We start from the raw sequence: 12,638 nt of genomic DNA, 5'->3' as shown, positions 1-12,638 counted from the left end.
AATTAAAGCTAAAATTCTGGACTTTGATCTCATTCATTTGATTTTAATGTCTGAGTGTCTTCTGTGTGCAGCAAAAACAAAAGGAACCAGCCTACACTCTATTTGCGAAGCTTTTCCTTTTAGTATACTGTAGTTTCTAGCTTGAAGAAGTGCTACTGCATCTTATCTATCGTCAGTTGTAGCAGTTTTCACCACATGATACCAACTCAACCGACCTTTTTTGTTTTTCTGTTGGTTAAATGTGATATGCCTTATTTTTACCTGGTATTTTTATTTTTGGGGGGTATCCTCTCCATTGAGGTTTTGAGCAAGCTGAGACGAAACCAAAAGGTGACATGAAAATACTGCAAACTACTGATTGGTCACGAAAAAACATTATTGCGTCAACCACAATCATCTTGTTTTTCCTAGACTCTCCTGATTTTTTAAATTTTCTGTCATCTTGCTGATTTCTCCAACTAAATTTGTCTCCTTAGTGAGCAAAGTGGAAAAACAAAGTACCTGGTACCAAAAGTAAGCCGGGTAAAGCTGAGTCAAGCCGAGTTGAGTTGGTACCATGCAGTGGTAAAACGTGTTTATATATGCTCATTAATAAAATTTGATCTTATCAACAGACATTTTCTGCTATTTTAAAACGTAAACTGAAAGTTAACAGTTCAAGCATTAGACTGAACCAGGACAGAAATTAAACATATATTTAAATTAATGTTATTATTAGTTCTTAGCTTCTATAAATCAGGAAATCTCTGATGAAAAACAAGTTACAACCAGCTAAGCATTCATCTTGTTGTTTGGGTAGTTTCACATATGCTTCTCAAACTACTGCAAAGTGAAACAGAGTTGGTTGTCCCGTACGTTTTCAACCACTCATCCTATCTTTCTCCACTCTCTCTCTCTTTCTGTCATCCCTCCTCTCCCTGTAGTGGAGAACGTGCAGCTGAGTTTGGTGTTGCAGACGGAGAACAAAGGCTCAGTTGTCGCGGGAGGAGAGCTCAACGTCTGTCTGGACGGCATGGCTGTTGATCTGGGCTCGCTGCCCAATGGCAGCACTGCAGCAGACAGTGAGTCCTGCCTTAAATACACACATATGTACAGAGAGGCAAATGAAATAACACACAAATGTACAGAGGAAGCAGTTGCACTAAGAACATCTGCTCATACTGTAGCTATTGCTGCTGTAATGAGGAAACATTTCTAAGTCCGGGACAGTGGTTTTCATGTTGTTTGGAGCCCTGTGAAGTCCTCTGAGGTTGAGAGGAAGGAGAAAAAAAGAACAGGGAATTAAACTGAAATTATCCTTACGGGGAAATTAGGAAGGAAACAGTGCAGAGAAGAAGAGAAGGGAAACATTAGAGGTAGGGTTCGATACACTTGAGTATCACAATGTTAAGTTTGATGATATTGAGTCTTGTGAATATCTCATGAAAACCTTTGATTTTGTGTTAATATCTGTTGGACAGTGGTTCATTTTGTGTTGTGTTTAATCCCTTGACAGCTAGATGTCAGTGTTGTACAGACAGTAAAAACAGTTTTTGCTAAGATTTTACGCATATGACAGTGTGTTCTTTATGCTATGATGGGTTTTCCTGACAAAATGGGATATAAAAAAATGGCAATATATGACCTTGCTTACAATATTGCAATATAAAGAAATATGTTGAAGCAATCCCCGTTTGATTCTAAATGTCATATTGCCACTGTATTCGGTGACAGTGGTTATGGACATAATTCACGGATTAGTGAACAGTCAAGGGTCTTTTCTGTTCTTTCACACACTGCTGATTTACTGATGTTGACGTTTCATGACTAAGCTGGAGGTTAGGGTGTGATGTAATAAGTCCCATGCTATATGTGAAGCGTCTTTGTTAAGCAACACAGAAAAGAGACCATATTCATCATTCAAACCTGCAACTGACATGTGAAATTGTCATCTAAATTAAGATATTTATGTCCATCTAACCCACATCTGACTAAGCTATCTCCTCTAAAAAAACCAGTAAATCAAAAATGCAATTAAATAAATTTACATTTGTAGATGGTTTATTAGGAACTGTTCATCTATAGCTGCTGAACATGCATCCTTATACCAAGAATATGCATGGTATGGTACCACTACTGGTATACTAGGGTCTGTTGACGTAACAGGCCACAGCTTCCACTGTGGGAAGCTCTGGGATAAGCAGCATCGGGGACAGCTATGGGCGTCACAGCCTCCCAAACAAGTACAAGATGGGTCAAAGAGGAAGTGTTAGTGACAAGCCTGACTGAGGAAATATGTGTTACTTTTTAATTTATATTGATGTCCTTGTGCAACCAGATGTCTTGGCCAGTAAATAACTGCATCACAGAAATAGCAAAGATATTATGAAAGTCCTGGTAACATTTATATTCAAAAGCAAACACTCTCCAATGTATTGGAAGGTTTATTTATTTACTTATTTTACCTTTAACTTAACTTTACAGATCTCTTAACAGATCTCTGATACATCTACATTTACGTAATTTTGCAATTATTTGGCTGGGAGCAGGGCCTTTCAGCAAAGTCTCTGGCTCAGGGGATGATGTATAGAGTATGAATAACGTGAGGAATATTGCGTAGCTGCAGTATTGCTATTGTATCTTCTACTTGTATAAATTGAATTGACTTGAAAAAAACTCATCTACATGTTCATGTTGTACTGTTCCCAAACCAATATCAAATAATTTCATAGCCCTCAGAGGAAGAATTTCAAATCCACAGATTTATTGACTTTCGGTCAACAGCATTTTTTTCTTCCAGGCACTGCGCTAACATTTTACTTTCCTTTGTGGTTTGGAAGCAACGACTAGGTGACTTTCAACTGATCTTAAATAGCCAGGTCCGTGCATGCATCTCCTGTGCTACACATACACAAAAACACACAAGGCTTTTCATAGAGCTCCACACAGAGCCCGCAGTGTATTCTGCTGAATGAATACAGGGCTGGCAGTAAGGGCCAAGGCCTGCCACCGCATGGGCTGTATAAATGTGTCTCTTTATGCTGTCGAGATGTGGAGAGAGGTTAAGAGGAGGTGTGTGTGTGTGTGTGTGTGTGTGTGTGTGTGTGTGTGTGTGTGTGTGTGTGTGTGTGTGTGTGTGTGTGTGTGTGTGTGTGTGTGTGTGTGTGTGTGTGTGTGTGTGTGTGTACACTTTGTTGTACCACATGTCTTTACAAGGACAGCAAAGTGAGAAAATTCCTTGAATGAGGCAATGTTTTGCAAGTGTCCTTATGAAGGAGGCTTAGAATTTGGATTTAGATTGAAGTTACATGGAGATTTTAAAGAACTTAAAGGCTGGAAATGAGTATATTCCTGAAAGCATTATTTGCCGTTCTGGGGTAGGTAGTGGATACCAGAACTGAACTGACAGGATTCAAAGCTTCAGATCGGGTTCACTCATGTGGGTCAGACTTCAGGCCAAATAATTGTAATTGCAGTTCAATATATTTTAAAAAATTGATGTAGATGTAAGGGAGCTATTTCAATCTGTTTCTAGTGTTTGCCCCAAGCTAACCTGCTACTAGCTTCAGCTCCAGACATCAGTCTTATTTAACTAACTAAGGCAGGTCCTCGCATTGTGCAGTTAAACAAGCAAGCATGTCTTAATAGAGTGTTTTCAGGTCATAGGTTAACTCACAATGAATAGAACCCTTTGTTTTCATTTTATAGACTGGAGTTCTCTTAAAATCGTGCAAAGCCACACACGTGTGCACGTGTGTACATAATCACAGACATCAGGAGTACTTTTGTCTCTGTGAGTGAGAATTGCGTAATTGAGTCTTATTGCTTGCAGCTCATCAGTACAAATGCCTTCTCTCATCCTGAGGGCAGAAATGTGTGGATGGTGTGTGTTCTGGGGGGAGGAGAGGTTAGTGAAGTGTGCCCTCTAAAACCCGTGTTTCGAGTTGAGGTACGTGTGTGTGTGCGTGCGTGTGCGCGCGTGCGTGCATGTGTGCGTGTGTGTGTGCGCGCGCGCATGTTTAGAAAGTTGGGAGTGTGTTCCTTCTGCCCGGTGGTGTTAAGGCGCTCTGTGTTCTTGCTGTGAACGCACCTCTGTTAGTTTGGAGGTTTTACTCATTTCCGTTGGCAGGTTTTCTGACACACACACACACACACACACACACACACACACACACACACACACACACACACACACACACACACACACACATATACTTGCTGGCAGCTTTTCTGACTGACACACACACACTCATTCACTCTTAGACACTTAGCGAGCTACATAAACAAACACTCGTATTGAAAGATGTGGAGAAACAGAAGCCAGAGCAGGAAGATTTCTGGGAATATTGGCACACCATGTAAATGTTAGATGCTACTGACTTTACATAGACACAGCTTACAATCCCACAGAAGCAAAAGACACACATACACAACAGCACACACAAAAACTACACTCATTGTCCTGTACATGTCTTGCTAGATTCTGCATGGATATGTGCCAAAGAAATGCCAACTGTATGAGACAGACGTACTGCCAGACAGTTGACAGTTACTGCTGAATGAAGAGGATATTTGTGGTTTGATCTCTTTTAAATTGTGAACACTAGGAGAACAATGGACACAGTCCTCCATTATAGTATATGTAATTTCTTATCGCAATAAAACGTATATTGTTGTGCAGTGAATAATCAGTTTAGAAACCAACTATTTATTGATAAAATAACAGCATGTCAGATTCTTCCTAGAACAGCTAATAATCTAATAATTAATTGATTTGTAAATAAACAGAAAACTATTTTCTTCATTTTTAGTTGGAGTTCTAAATCTAAAAATGTACTTTGTTCTCTTTTGCAGCATTCATTTGATATCCTGCTTTGCTACTCAGAAAACTGGAGTTACTCTTGTTTCTGATCCTTTCACAGTAGCTGCTGAACTAAAACATGCCCTCTGTTGTTTTCAGTCTAATGTAGTTGACATTGTTTTGTATCTTAAGATTGTCGCTGCCTGGAAATTCAGTTTTACACATCTACATACACACTCACATCTACACACGAACAGACACACACCAGACCAGTAATTAAGAGGGAGGGGGTGATGAACTCAATGAGCACGCTATGACACAATGGTTTCTCCTCAAGACCACTGTTTATTTTTCTGTATATCCAGCGGGTCTGCTCACAAGAAGCCCTTTCATAGCCACAAAGCAGCGCTCTATTCCCATGTCTATGTGTGTGTATGACAGAGAGAGTCAGTCAGTGAGAGATTACCTGTTTGCTTTACTTTAGATAGAAGGAAATGTAATTGCGTAAACATGCACACTTTTTTAGGTGGTCAGCTTCTGCGTGAGTGTCTTCCACATAGGAAGGGAAGTTGCTGCATTTGCCTGTGTCTATAGGGGAAAGTGATTTTTAATGAAAAGCACGTTACAGGCTTGTGGTTGAGACTGAGCTGTGCAGTCACACATTCCCTCACACCACCGAGACAGCATACCACCACACTCACATATCAACAGACTGCACACTCCATACAAGGATGAATGGTCTCTATTAAACCACCAACTTTACTGTACTACCATCTCCACATCTTTTAAGTCTATATGGGTTTAATTATTCTGGAACTCAAAGTAGCCTAAGCCTGAGTCTAAGCGCTGTCTCATTCTTTTAAGTCTTGAGAAGCCTAGTAACCTTGCTAGTGTGTAAAGTGTGACAGTAATGTGAAAAAAAAAGCATAGAGAGAGGGGGAGTGTTAGTCTTGAGGTAACTACAGTGCATCAAGAAAGTATTAGCAGTGCTTAACTTAACCACATTTTGTTATGTTACAGACTGCTCACAAAATGGAATAAATTCATTATTTTCCTCATTATTCATTTAAATCTTTTTTATAAAAAATATCCCACAATGTCAAAGTGAAAGAATGTAAATCTTTGCAGCTTTATTAAAAATAAAAAAAATCACTTTCATATTCAATGTATGAATATAAAAGCAAACGTGGCAGTTTTGAAGCCTGATTATGCCTTTACATTTAATCCACAGCTTTGACTTGGTGCAGGATAATTAACAGAATAAAAATTGAATGGAGGGCAGTATTTTTGTATCATCACATCCAAATGTATTTTTTTCTTCTTCATACCAGAAAAAAAATCTGCACTGCACTATGTGAGTGGTGGTCATTGACGTGAACATGTGCGGTGTCAACTGGCATCACTCTTGTAGCACACACACTATCTATTAGTAAGCTGGTCATCTATGTCTGGTCAATGATAATGTTGTGTCTCTGCAGAGATACTTCAGTCAGACAGACCCAACCTGAGGCGAACACAGAGTGAGGAGACTCCTAGTAGCACTGGATCTCACAGCAGGTGAGCGCACGGACACACATTTTCACTTGAGATAAGAACTTTATTAATCCATTACGTATGAATACATGTGAGGTACAGTTGAATGTGATACACTTACTAGTGAATGCAATGTAAGTTTTACATGATACAGTTGTTTTCTCATGCTCTCATGCTCATGTCTCCAGTCATCTGGGTGAAGTTAAAATAGTGGCCTATTCCATCTTTCTGTGTGATGGAAGATCTGCACAAGCTGTGTGGAAAGGTTATTATTTGCAAAGGAGAGGATGAGCTAATAGCATTTTAATGCCAATTGCCTACAGGAAGCAGTGTGTTTGGCTTTAAACTTCTAAGACAGTTTGCGGCTGCAATATGAGTTGGATTCATCAGTGTGTGTTTGTGTTTAATGACAATGACACAATTCAATTTGAAAGATTGTGGGAAATTAATACATAACTGAAACACATGTTGTAAAACTATACAGTGGCTCTCACATGTAATAGCACACCATATCTTTTTATCTATATCTTGATTGGAGTAACTTAAATCTTAGTCTACAGTAGATTTACGGTAAATGTTGAAGACTTTTCCACTTCTATGGGTTGGTATAGAGATAGAAGATTATATTAAAATGAAAGATGAACATTTAGGGAATCTATCTATGTAGCAACAGTGGATATATTTAAAGCTACAATATGAAAGTTAAGCTAGTGGTAACATGAGACTTGGCCCCACCGGGGCCTCACTGTCCCCGCTCTACTATGCTCTTTTACTAACTTCTATGCTGTGATAAGCCTTTTAGCTATTGGTCATTGTCAATTCACAGTATTAATCAAGCAGAAATCACTGAAATTCTCCAATTGTTTAGAAGGGGGAGCCTCACTGAAGCATGTTTTTTTTTTTTTTTTTTTTTTTTACAAGCAAATATCCCTACGCTGCTGCCAGACTGTTCTGAGTCTGACTTCACAGGAAGTGTTGACAGCACCTCTCCACAGTAAGATTAAATTTGGAATGTATTTCTACAAAGAAATAAAAAATTAAAAAATCAAATAAAGCTATTTACTATAGCTTTAACAGAGCAGCTGTCATCCCTGTCATTTACTCTACCGTATGTGAACACACTCCCCCCGCTTTAACTGGTGTGATAACTGTAACTATATTTTCTGGTAACGGTTTCTCATTATCAATTTTTAGTTCTTTGCTCTTCACAGAACAGCTTCAGCTCAGGGCAACTCAGTTGGTTGCATGAACTGCTTACTTCATATCCTTCCACAGTATTTGCATTGGACTAGGTTCAGGACCTTGACAAGGCCATTCCAGAACATCACGTTTCTTGTAATTTAACCATTCTTTGGTCCAATGTGTAGTTGTCTTTGTACACAGTCCACTTTTTGTTCAGTTCACAGATGTATTGTGTGTATACCCTGATGTTTGTTCTGTAGAATCAGGATATGTGTTGGCAGCCTGTTCTGTTCTGTTTTGGTTTTAGAGGGTTGAGGTAGTCTGGGTCAAGAAGCACCAGTAAACTGCATGTATAACAATCTAAGGGCGACTTTACATTTGGAGATCATTTAATTTTTTTTGCTTGTCACTGAAACTGAATATTATTTAAGAGTGTTGGGAGAATCTCTGGTTGGAGGTTATTTTTTGCTGATCACAGTGACATGTAGGATTATGAGGTTTTTGTACTGTAACATAACGTCATCATTTTTAGAGAAAGCCTTTAATCGTCATATGTCACATTTACATGTTACAATGATAGGACAAGTCGAGCTGAAGCATAGGCCTCAACCCGCTTCAATTAAGTTTTTGTCTTAAACCACTGACAAGCGCATACACACATACTGAACACATTGAAAATGAACTTTGTAGGTGTCAAAATAAATGCAGTTCACTACGTGGCTGGTTTTAAGTCTCTCTAGACGTTGTGGTGAAATAATGACAATAATTGCACAATAACCTTTTTTTACGAAACACTGTTTGCAAACGCACTTATAAGTAAATCATAAACCCAACGGTGTAATTGTATTCAAAATAAATGGAAGAGGAATAAGAGAAGGATCGAGTAAAGGAAGGCTCTGCCAGCATGGTCAACTGAAGCACTTATGCAGAGAGCCAGCATGTTATTCCTCCCAGAGTGTGGTTTCAGATGTTGCTCTCACTGGCTACAATGCTTGTGGGATAATAAATAGTGGGGCAGGCTGCGTTTATTTCAAAGCTCTGTGGCAGGGTTGCATGGGGTAAGATGGTATTTCCCTCTAAACATTGCTGGGGGGGCGTTAAACACAGTTCAGCCAAGAACCTAAACCGCCACTGTCATAGAGAAGCAGTCGACATCTCCATCCAGTTGCGTATGTACGGATGCCACCGACGGAGATGGAAGTCTGCTGTTGTCCCAGGACGAGGAGCCTTGTTCCCACACACACATTCTTAAGTGTACACACTACATACATACATACATGCCAACTGTCACTGTCAATTGTTTCTTCCTTCCTCTACTTCAGCCTCTCTTTACTGTGACAAACAAACGAGCGAGCGCACCCCTAGTCCTCTTCTTCTGTTGATGCCTCTCCAAGCTTGGCCTCAGCATTCCTTAGTCCTGGGGAGAGTAAGCCAACATGCTTTTCTTTGTATAAAAGTTCTTGTCGGAAAAGCAAAGTTATATTTAGCATCAGGAAAATATTAGGGGTTGCGGAGAGGAAAAGTAGCCGACATCGACACCTGCGTGTGTGTGTGTGTGTGTGTTTTTATTGTGTGCTGGTTTCACTCATGTGTACACTCATACGGGGGTCCTGAGTCAGGAACAGCAGGTCTAATCATAAGTTGTTGGGTGAACACTACACATTAAATCAACAGGTCACATTCTTCCCATACAGTAAATGCAGATTTTGATGTTTCTTTGTCACCTCTCTCTCATCGGATTCATCACGCCTCCTGTTCACCTCCCTCCTGCCTTTCCATCTCATCTCCTTTTTTCTCACTTTGTCCCCTGCTCCACACCACGCTCTCTCTCCCTTTATGCCTCTCTTCCTGTCCACAGGAGTAACAGGCACTCAGTGGGGGGTTCGCAGGGTGGCTCCCCAGGGTGCTCCAGAGGGGGCTCTCTGACTAACGGGGAACTGACTGAGGAACAGACACTAGATCCGGGCCTGTCTGGGCACCGTCTGCCCTCCAAGAATCATGGAAGCCCAGGAAACAGTGCAGGTATACGACAGGTCCTCTAGCTTTAATACAATGTTACACACCAAGCCTGACTCAGATCTGTTTATTAGCTGCATGTAATGATTAAAAGACTGCTGCAGTGTGAACAAAAACCACATTATTGTGTGGTACTACTCACACAGACTTATGTAGAGTCCAACTATGTCATTTTATAACAGTAGCCTACAGTCCGCTCGGTTTGTTTTTACAGCTCACTAGTATGTAGCAGTGGTTAGCAGCAACCTTATCAGTGCCAATGTGCAGCAGATTTTTAAAATGAAATGCCAGGTGTATGAAATGCTGCGTGGTATTTGACACAGAGTATCACTTGGCTTTAGTTCTCAAAAGGTTCCTGGTCTTCAGGAAAAGTTCCTGTGGTGGAAACTGGCCTTCGGAAAATATTTCTCACTCGTATCCGACCATTTCACGTTTCTCATCCTTTTGCCTCTCTGTCAGACAAAGCTGAGTTGACATCTAACGGGCTGGAGAACAGTCGTGTGGGTGTGGCCCGTCACACCCCTCCTCCATCCTCGCCATCAGGCCGGTCACCAGCCCCCAGCAGCAGCAGCAGTAGCCCCTCTCCAGGTCAGGATGCCCTGGTTCCAGCCACCCCGGCCGAGCCCAGCCCCAGCCCCACTTCCAACACAGAGCAGGCCAGCAGCAGCAGCAGCACCACAGCAGAGGCCAGCACAGACTCGCTCCCGGCAGGGTAAGAGTCACGAAAAGATGAAGCACTTAAGAACTGACCAGAATTTAACCTATAATGTAAAGCACCTGAGTTTAATTAACACTTGCTAAAGGTAGGTTTGTTACTCTCTTCTGTAAAATACTCCAAAGTGTTCTCTGCTGGAATCAAGTCTGCGGGCATGTTTGGTCAGGTCATGTGAAAAACTTACTTTGTTTTGAATCATTGTATAGTTGGAGAAGTTTCCTGAAGAAGAGGTTTCTTGCGACTTGAGTTGTCCTTTCATTCAGTATTTGTGTATCAGCAGCAGTTTTATTCTCAGCACTATGCAGTGACTGTGGTAGAACTGGCCAGTTCCACAATAAACATTCTAGACCCTCATCAAATCCAGACTCATTCATTTTGGTTTCATATGACCAAAGAATGTGCTGCCAATATTCATCAGGCTTTGTTTCACGTTCTTTGGCAAAGTATTACAGTCTCCTCCACAGACATCATTGTTAGAGGCTGACTTCATGCAGTGTCCTTCACACTGTCTGATCAGTCACTGAAATCAATCTCCAGACAGGTCTTGTGCCAAGTTAGAAGAACTTATTGTCTGTTTTTTTACAATGCCAAGTTTAATAGATGGTGAAGAGACTATCCAAATTGAAAGTGTTAAATTTCCTCTGTTTTCATACAGTATATACTTGTTACATTCCTTCTTGGGCCTGTAAGTTTCTTATTAAACACATTGTAAATGTAACTTTATCAAACAGTTTAAGAATTTAAAAAGGACATTTACTTAAGTGCAAATTTGAGGGATTTCCATTTTTTATTAATTCACACTTAAGATTCACTACATTTCTGAGTACTTTCAGAATACTGCACTTTTACTCCACCACATTTATTTAATAACTATAGTTACTAGTTACTGTGCTTTTTAGAATATGATTAATAAGACAAAATACAGTACAAGTACAATCATAACATGTTATTGATCCCCAGTGTGCGGTTTACATTACATTTGGCACATGCTTTTATCCAAAGCAACCTACAAGTGAGGTACAAGGCAAAGGCAGGGTAAGCGTAAGGAGGTCATAGTCCTCAGACCTGTGTACTGGGTTGATAAAATCTGCTCCATCATAACCTGCTGCAACATTTAAGTGATTAACACAATAATCTGTAATTGTGATAATTGTGAACAATATCATATTTAGTGATACATACCTGCATACAGAGTACTTTCTGCTAATTCAAGTTTTTTTGAGGTAACACTTTTGTACTCCTGTAACATTTTGATTGCAGGAGTTTGAATCAAGTTTGAATTGTTAACTATTATTTCTGATGCTGATACTGTTACTTAAGTAAATGATATAGTACTAAACAACTTGAGTTAGTGTATGATTACAGGATTATTAGGTGATGTTAAGAGAGCTTGTGTTTTCCTATGGGTTCATTGCATCAATCCACTTCTCCGTCTTTCTTAGATACACTTTTATTTACTGAGCAGGTATATACTGTCTTTCCTCTATGTTTGTCTGTTGTGATTGATTGTGAAACCTTAGAAAGCAGATGCTTGTAACATGCGTACTTGCTTTTCTCTCTCTGTCTGTTTAGCTGGGAGCAGAGGGTGTTGCCTCATGGAAGAGTATACTACGTCGACCACAACACCAAAACCACAACCTGGGAGAGACCACTGCCACCAGGGTAGGCGTGTTACGTTTTCTATGTTTTTGTATTCATGCTTTGACTGTCTGACAGAAGCTAGGGTTAGACAAGTTTAGACTCACAATTACACAGTGTCACTGTCTGATATGGTGAAGTGATGGTGATTTTATTTTACATGATATGCATAAAGAAATGCGTCCATTCAGCCTCAGTCTTGTCAGCTGCTAGACCAAGGCCTCTTGTTGCCTGTTTATTTGTTCTCAGTTAGAACAACATACATTGTTACTGATCATAAATCATCCAAGTAAATCATAAATCTCCCTCTTTTTGTACACAGTGTTAACAAGAGTGAATAAGCCTGCCTATTATTTGTTGATTTTCACAGTGTGTGTGACTGGCTGACGGAGAGAAAGAGAGGCTGCTTTTAGTAAAAGGTCACCCCCACCTCTCCCCAAACCCCCAACCCCATTTTTCCATACAAGGAACGAGAGCATGAGAACAAAAGTCCTTTCTTAGTGCCACATGTACTTCCATCCACCACTGTGTTGGCTGCTGGCCGCCACGGCCCTTCCGAGGATCAATTAGCAGGCTAATGCCGGGGTAGCACTCCAGATGTACACACCAGGAACTGTTTAGAGGTTGGGGGGAGTTAGGCAATGTAGGTTTGGAAGTTGAAATAATGAAAGCCATCCGAAGCCAGACTGAATGACTGAGTCACACTGCTCTTTGTCAGATACACTGCAGAGTTTGTAAATAGTGATGCATTTTGTGCTGAACCAATATGTTCTT

General features: G+C 40.3%; 1 protein-coding gene across 2 annotated transcripts in view; it reads left to right on the top strand.

Annotated features, from left to right (window-relative positions):
* The window catches only part of wwp2 (WW domain containing E3 ubiquitin protein ligase 2), a 46,897-nt gene that overhangs the window by 7,445 nt on the left and 26,814 nt on the right, over positions 1 to 12,638 (top strand). For both annotated transcript variants that reach the window (XM_026364958.1, XM_026364957.1), the window contains exons 5-9: positions 924 to 1,061; positions 6,259 to 6,337; positions 9,354 to 9,517; positions 9,971 to 10,223; positions 11,799 to 11,888. In XM_026364958.1, the coding sequence (XP_026220743.1) occupies positions 924 to 1,061; positions 6,259 to 6,337; positions 9,354 to 9,517; positions 9,971 to 10,223; positions 11,799 to 11,888 (724 nt within the window). The remainder of the gene's footprint in view (positions 1 to 923; positions 1,062 to 6,258; positions 6,338 to 9,353; positions 9,518 to 9,970; positions 10,224 to 11,798; positions 11,889 to 12,638) is intronic.

The sequence above is a fragment of the Anabas testudineus genome, chromosome 6, assembly GCF_900324465.2.
Source record: "Anabas testudineus chromosome 6, fAnaTes1.2, whole genome shotgun sequence".
NCBI classification, from domain to species: domain Eukaryota; kingdom Metazoa; phylum Chordata; class Actinopteri; order Anabantiformes; family Anabantidae; genus Anabas; species Anabas testudineus.
This window is presented reverse-complemented; position numbering and strand designations above follow the sequence as displayed.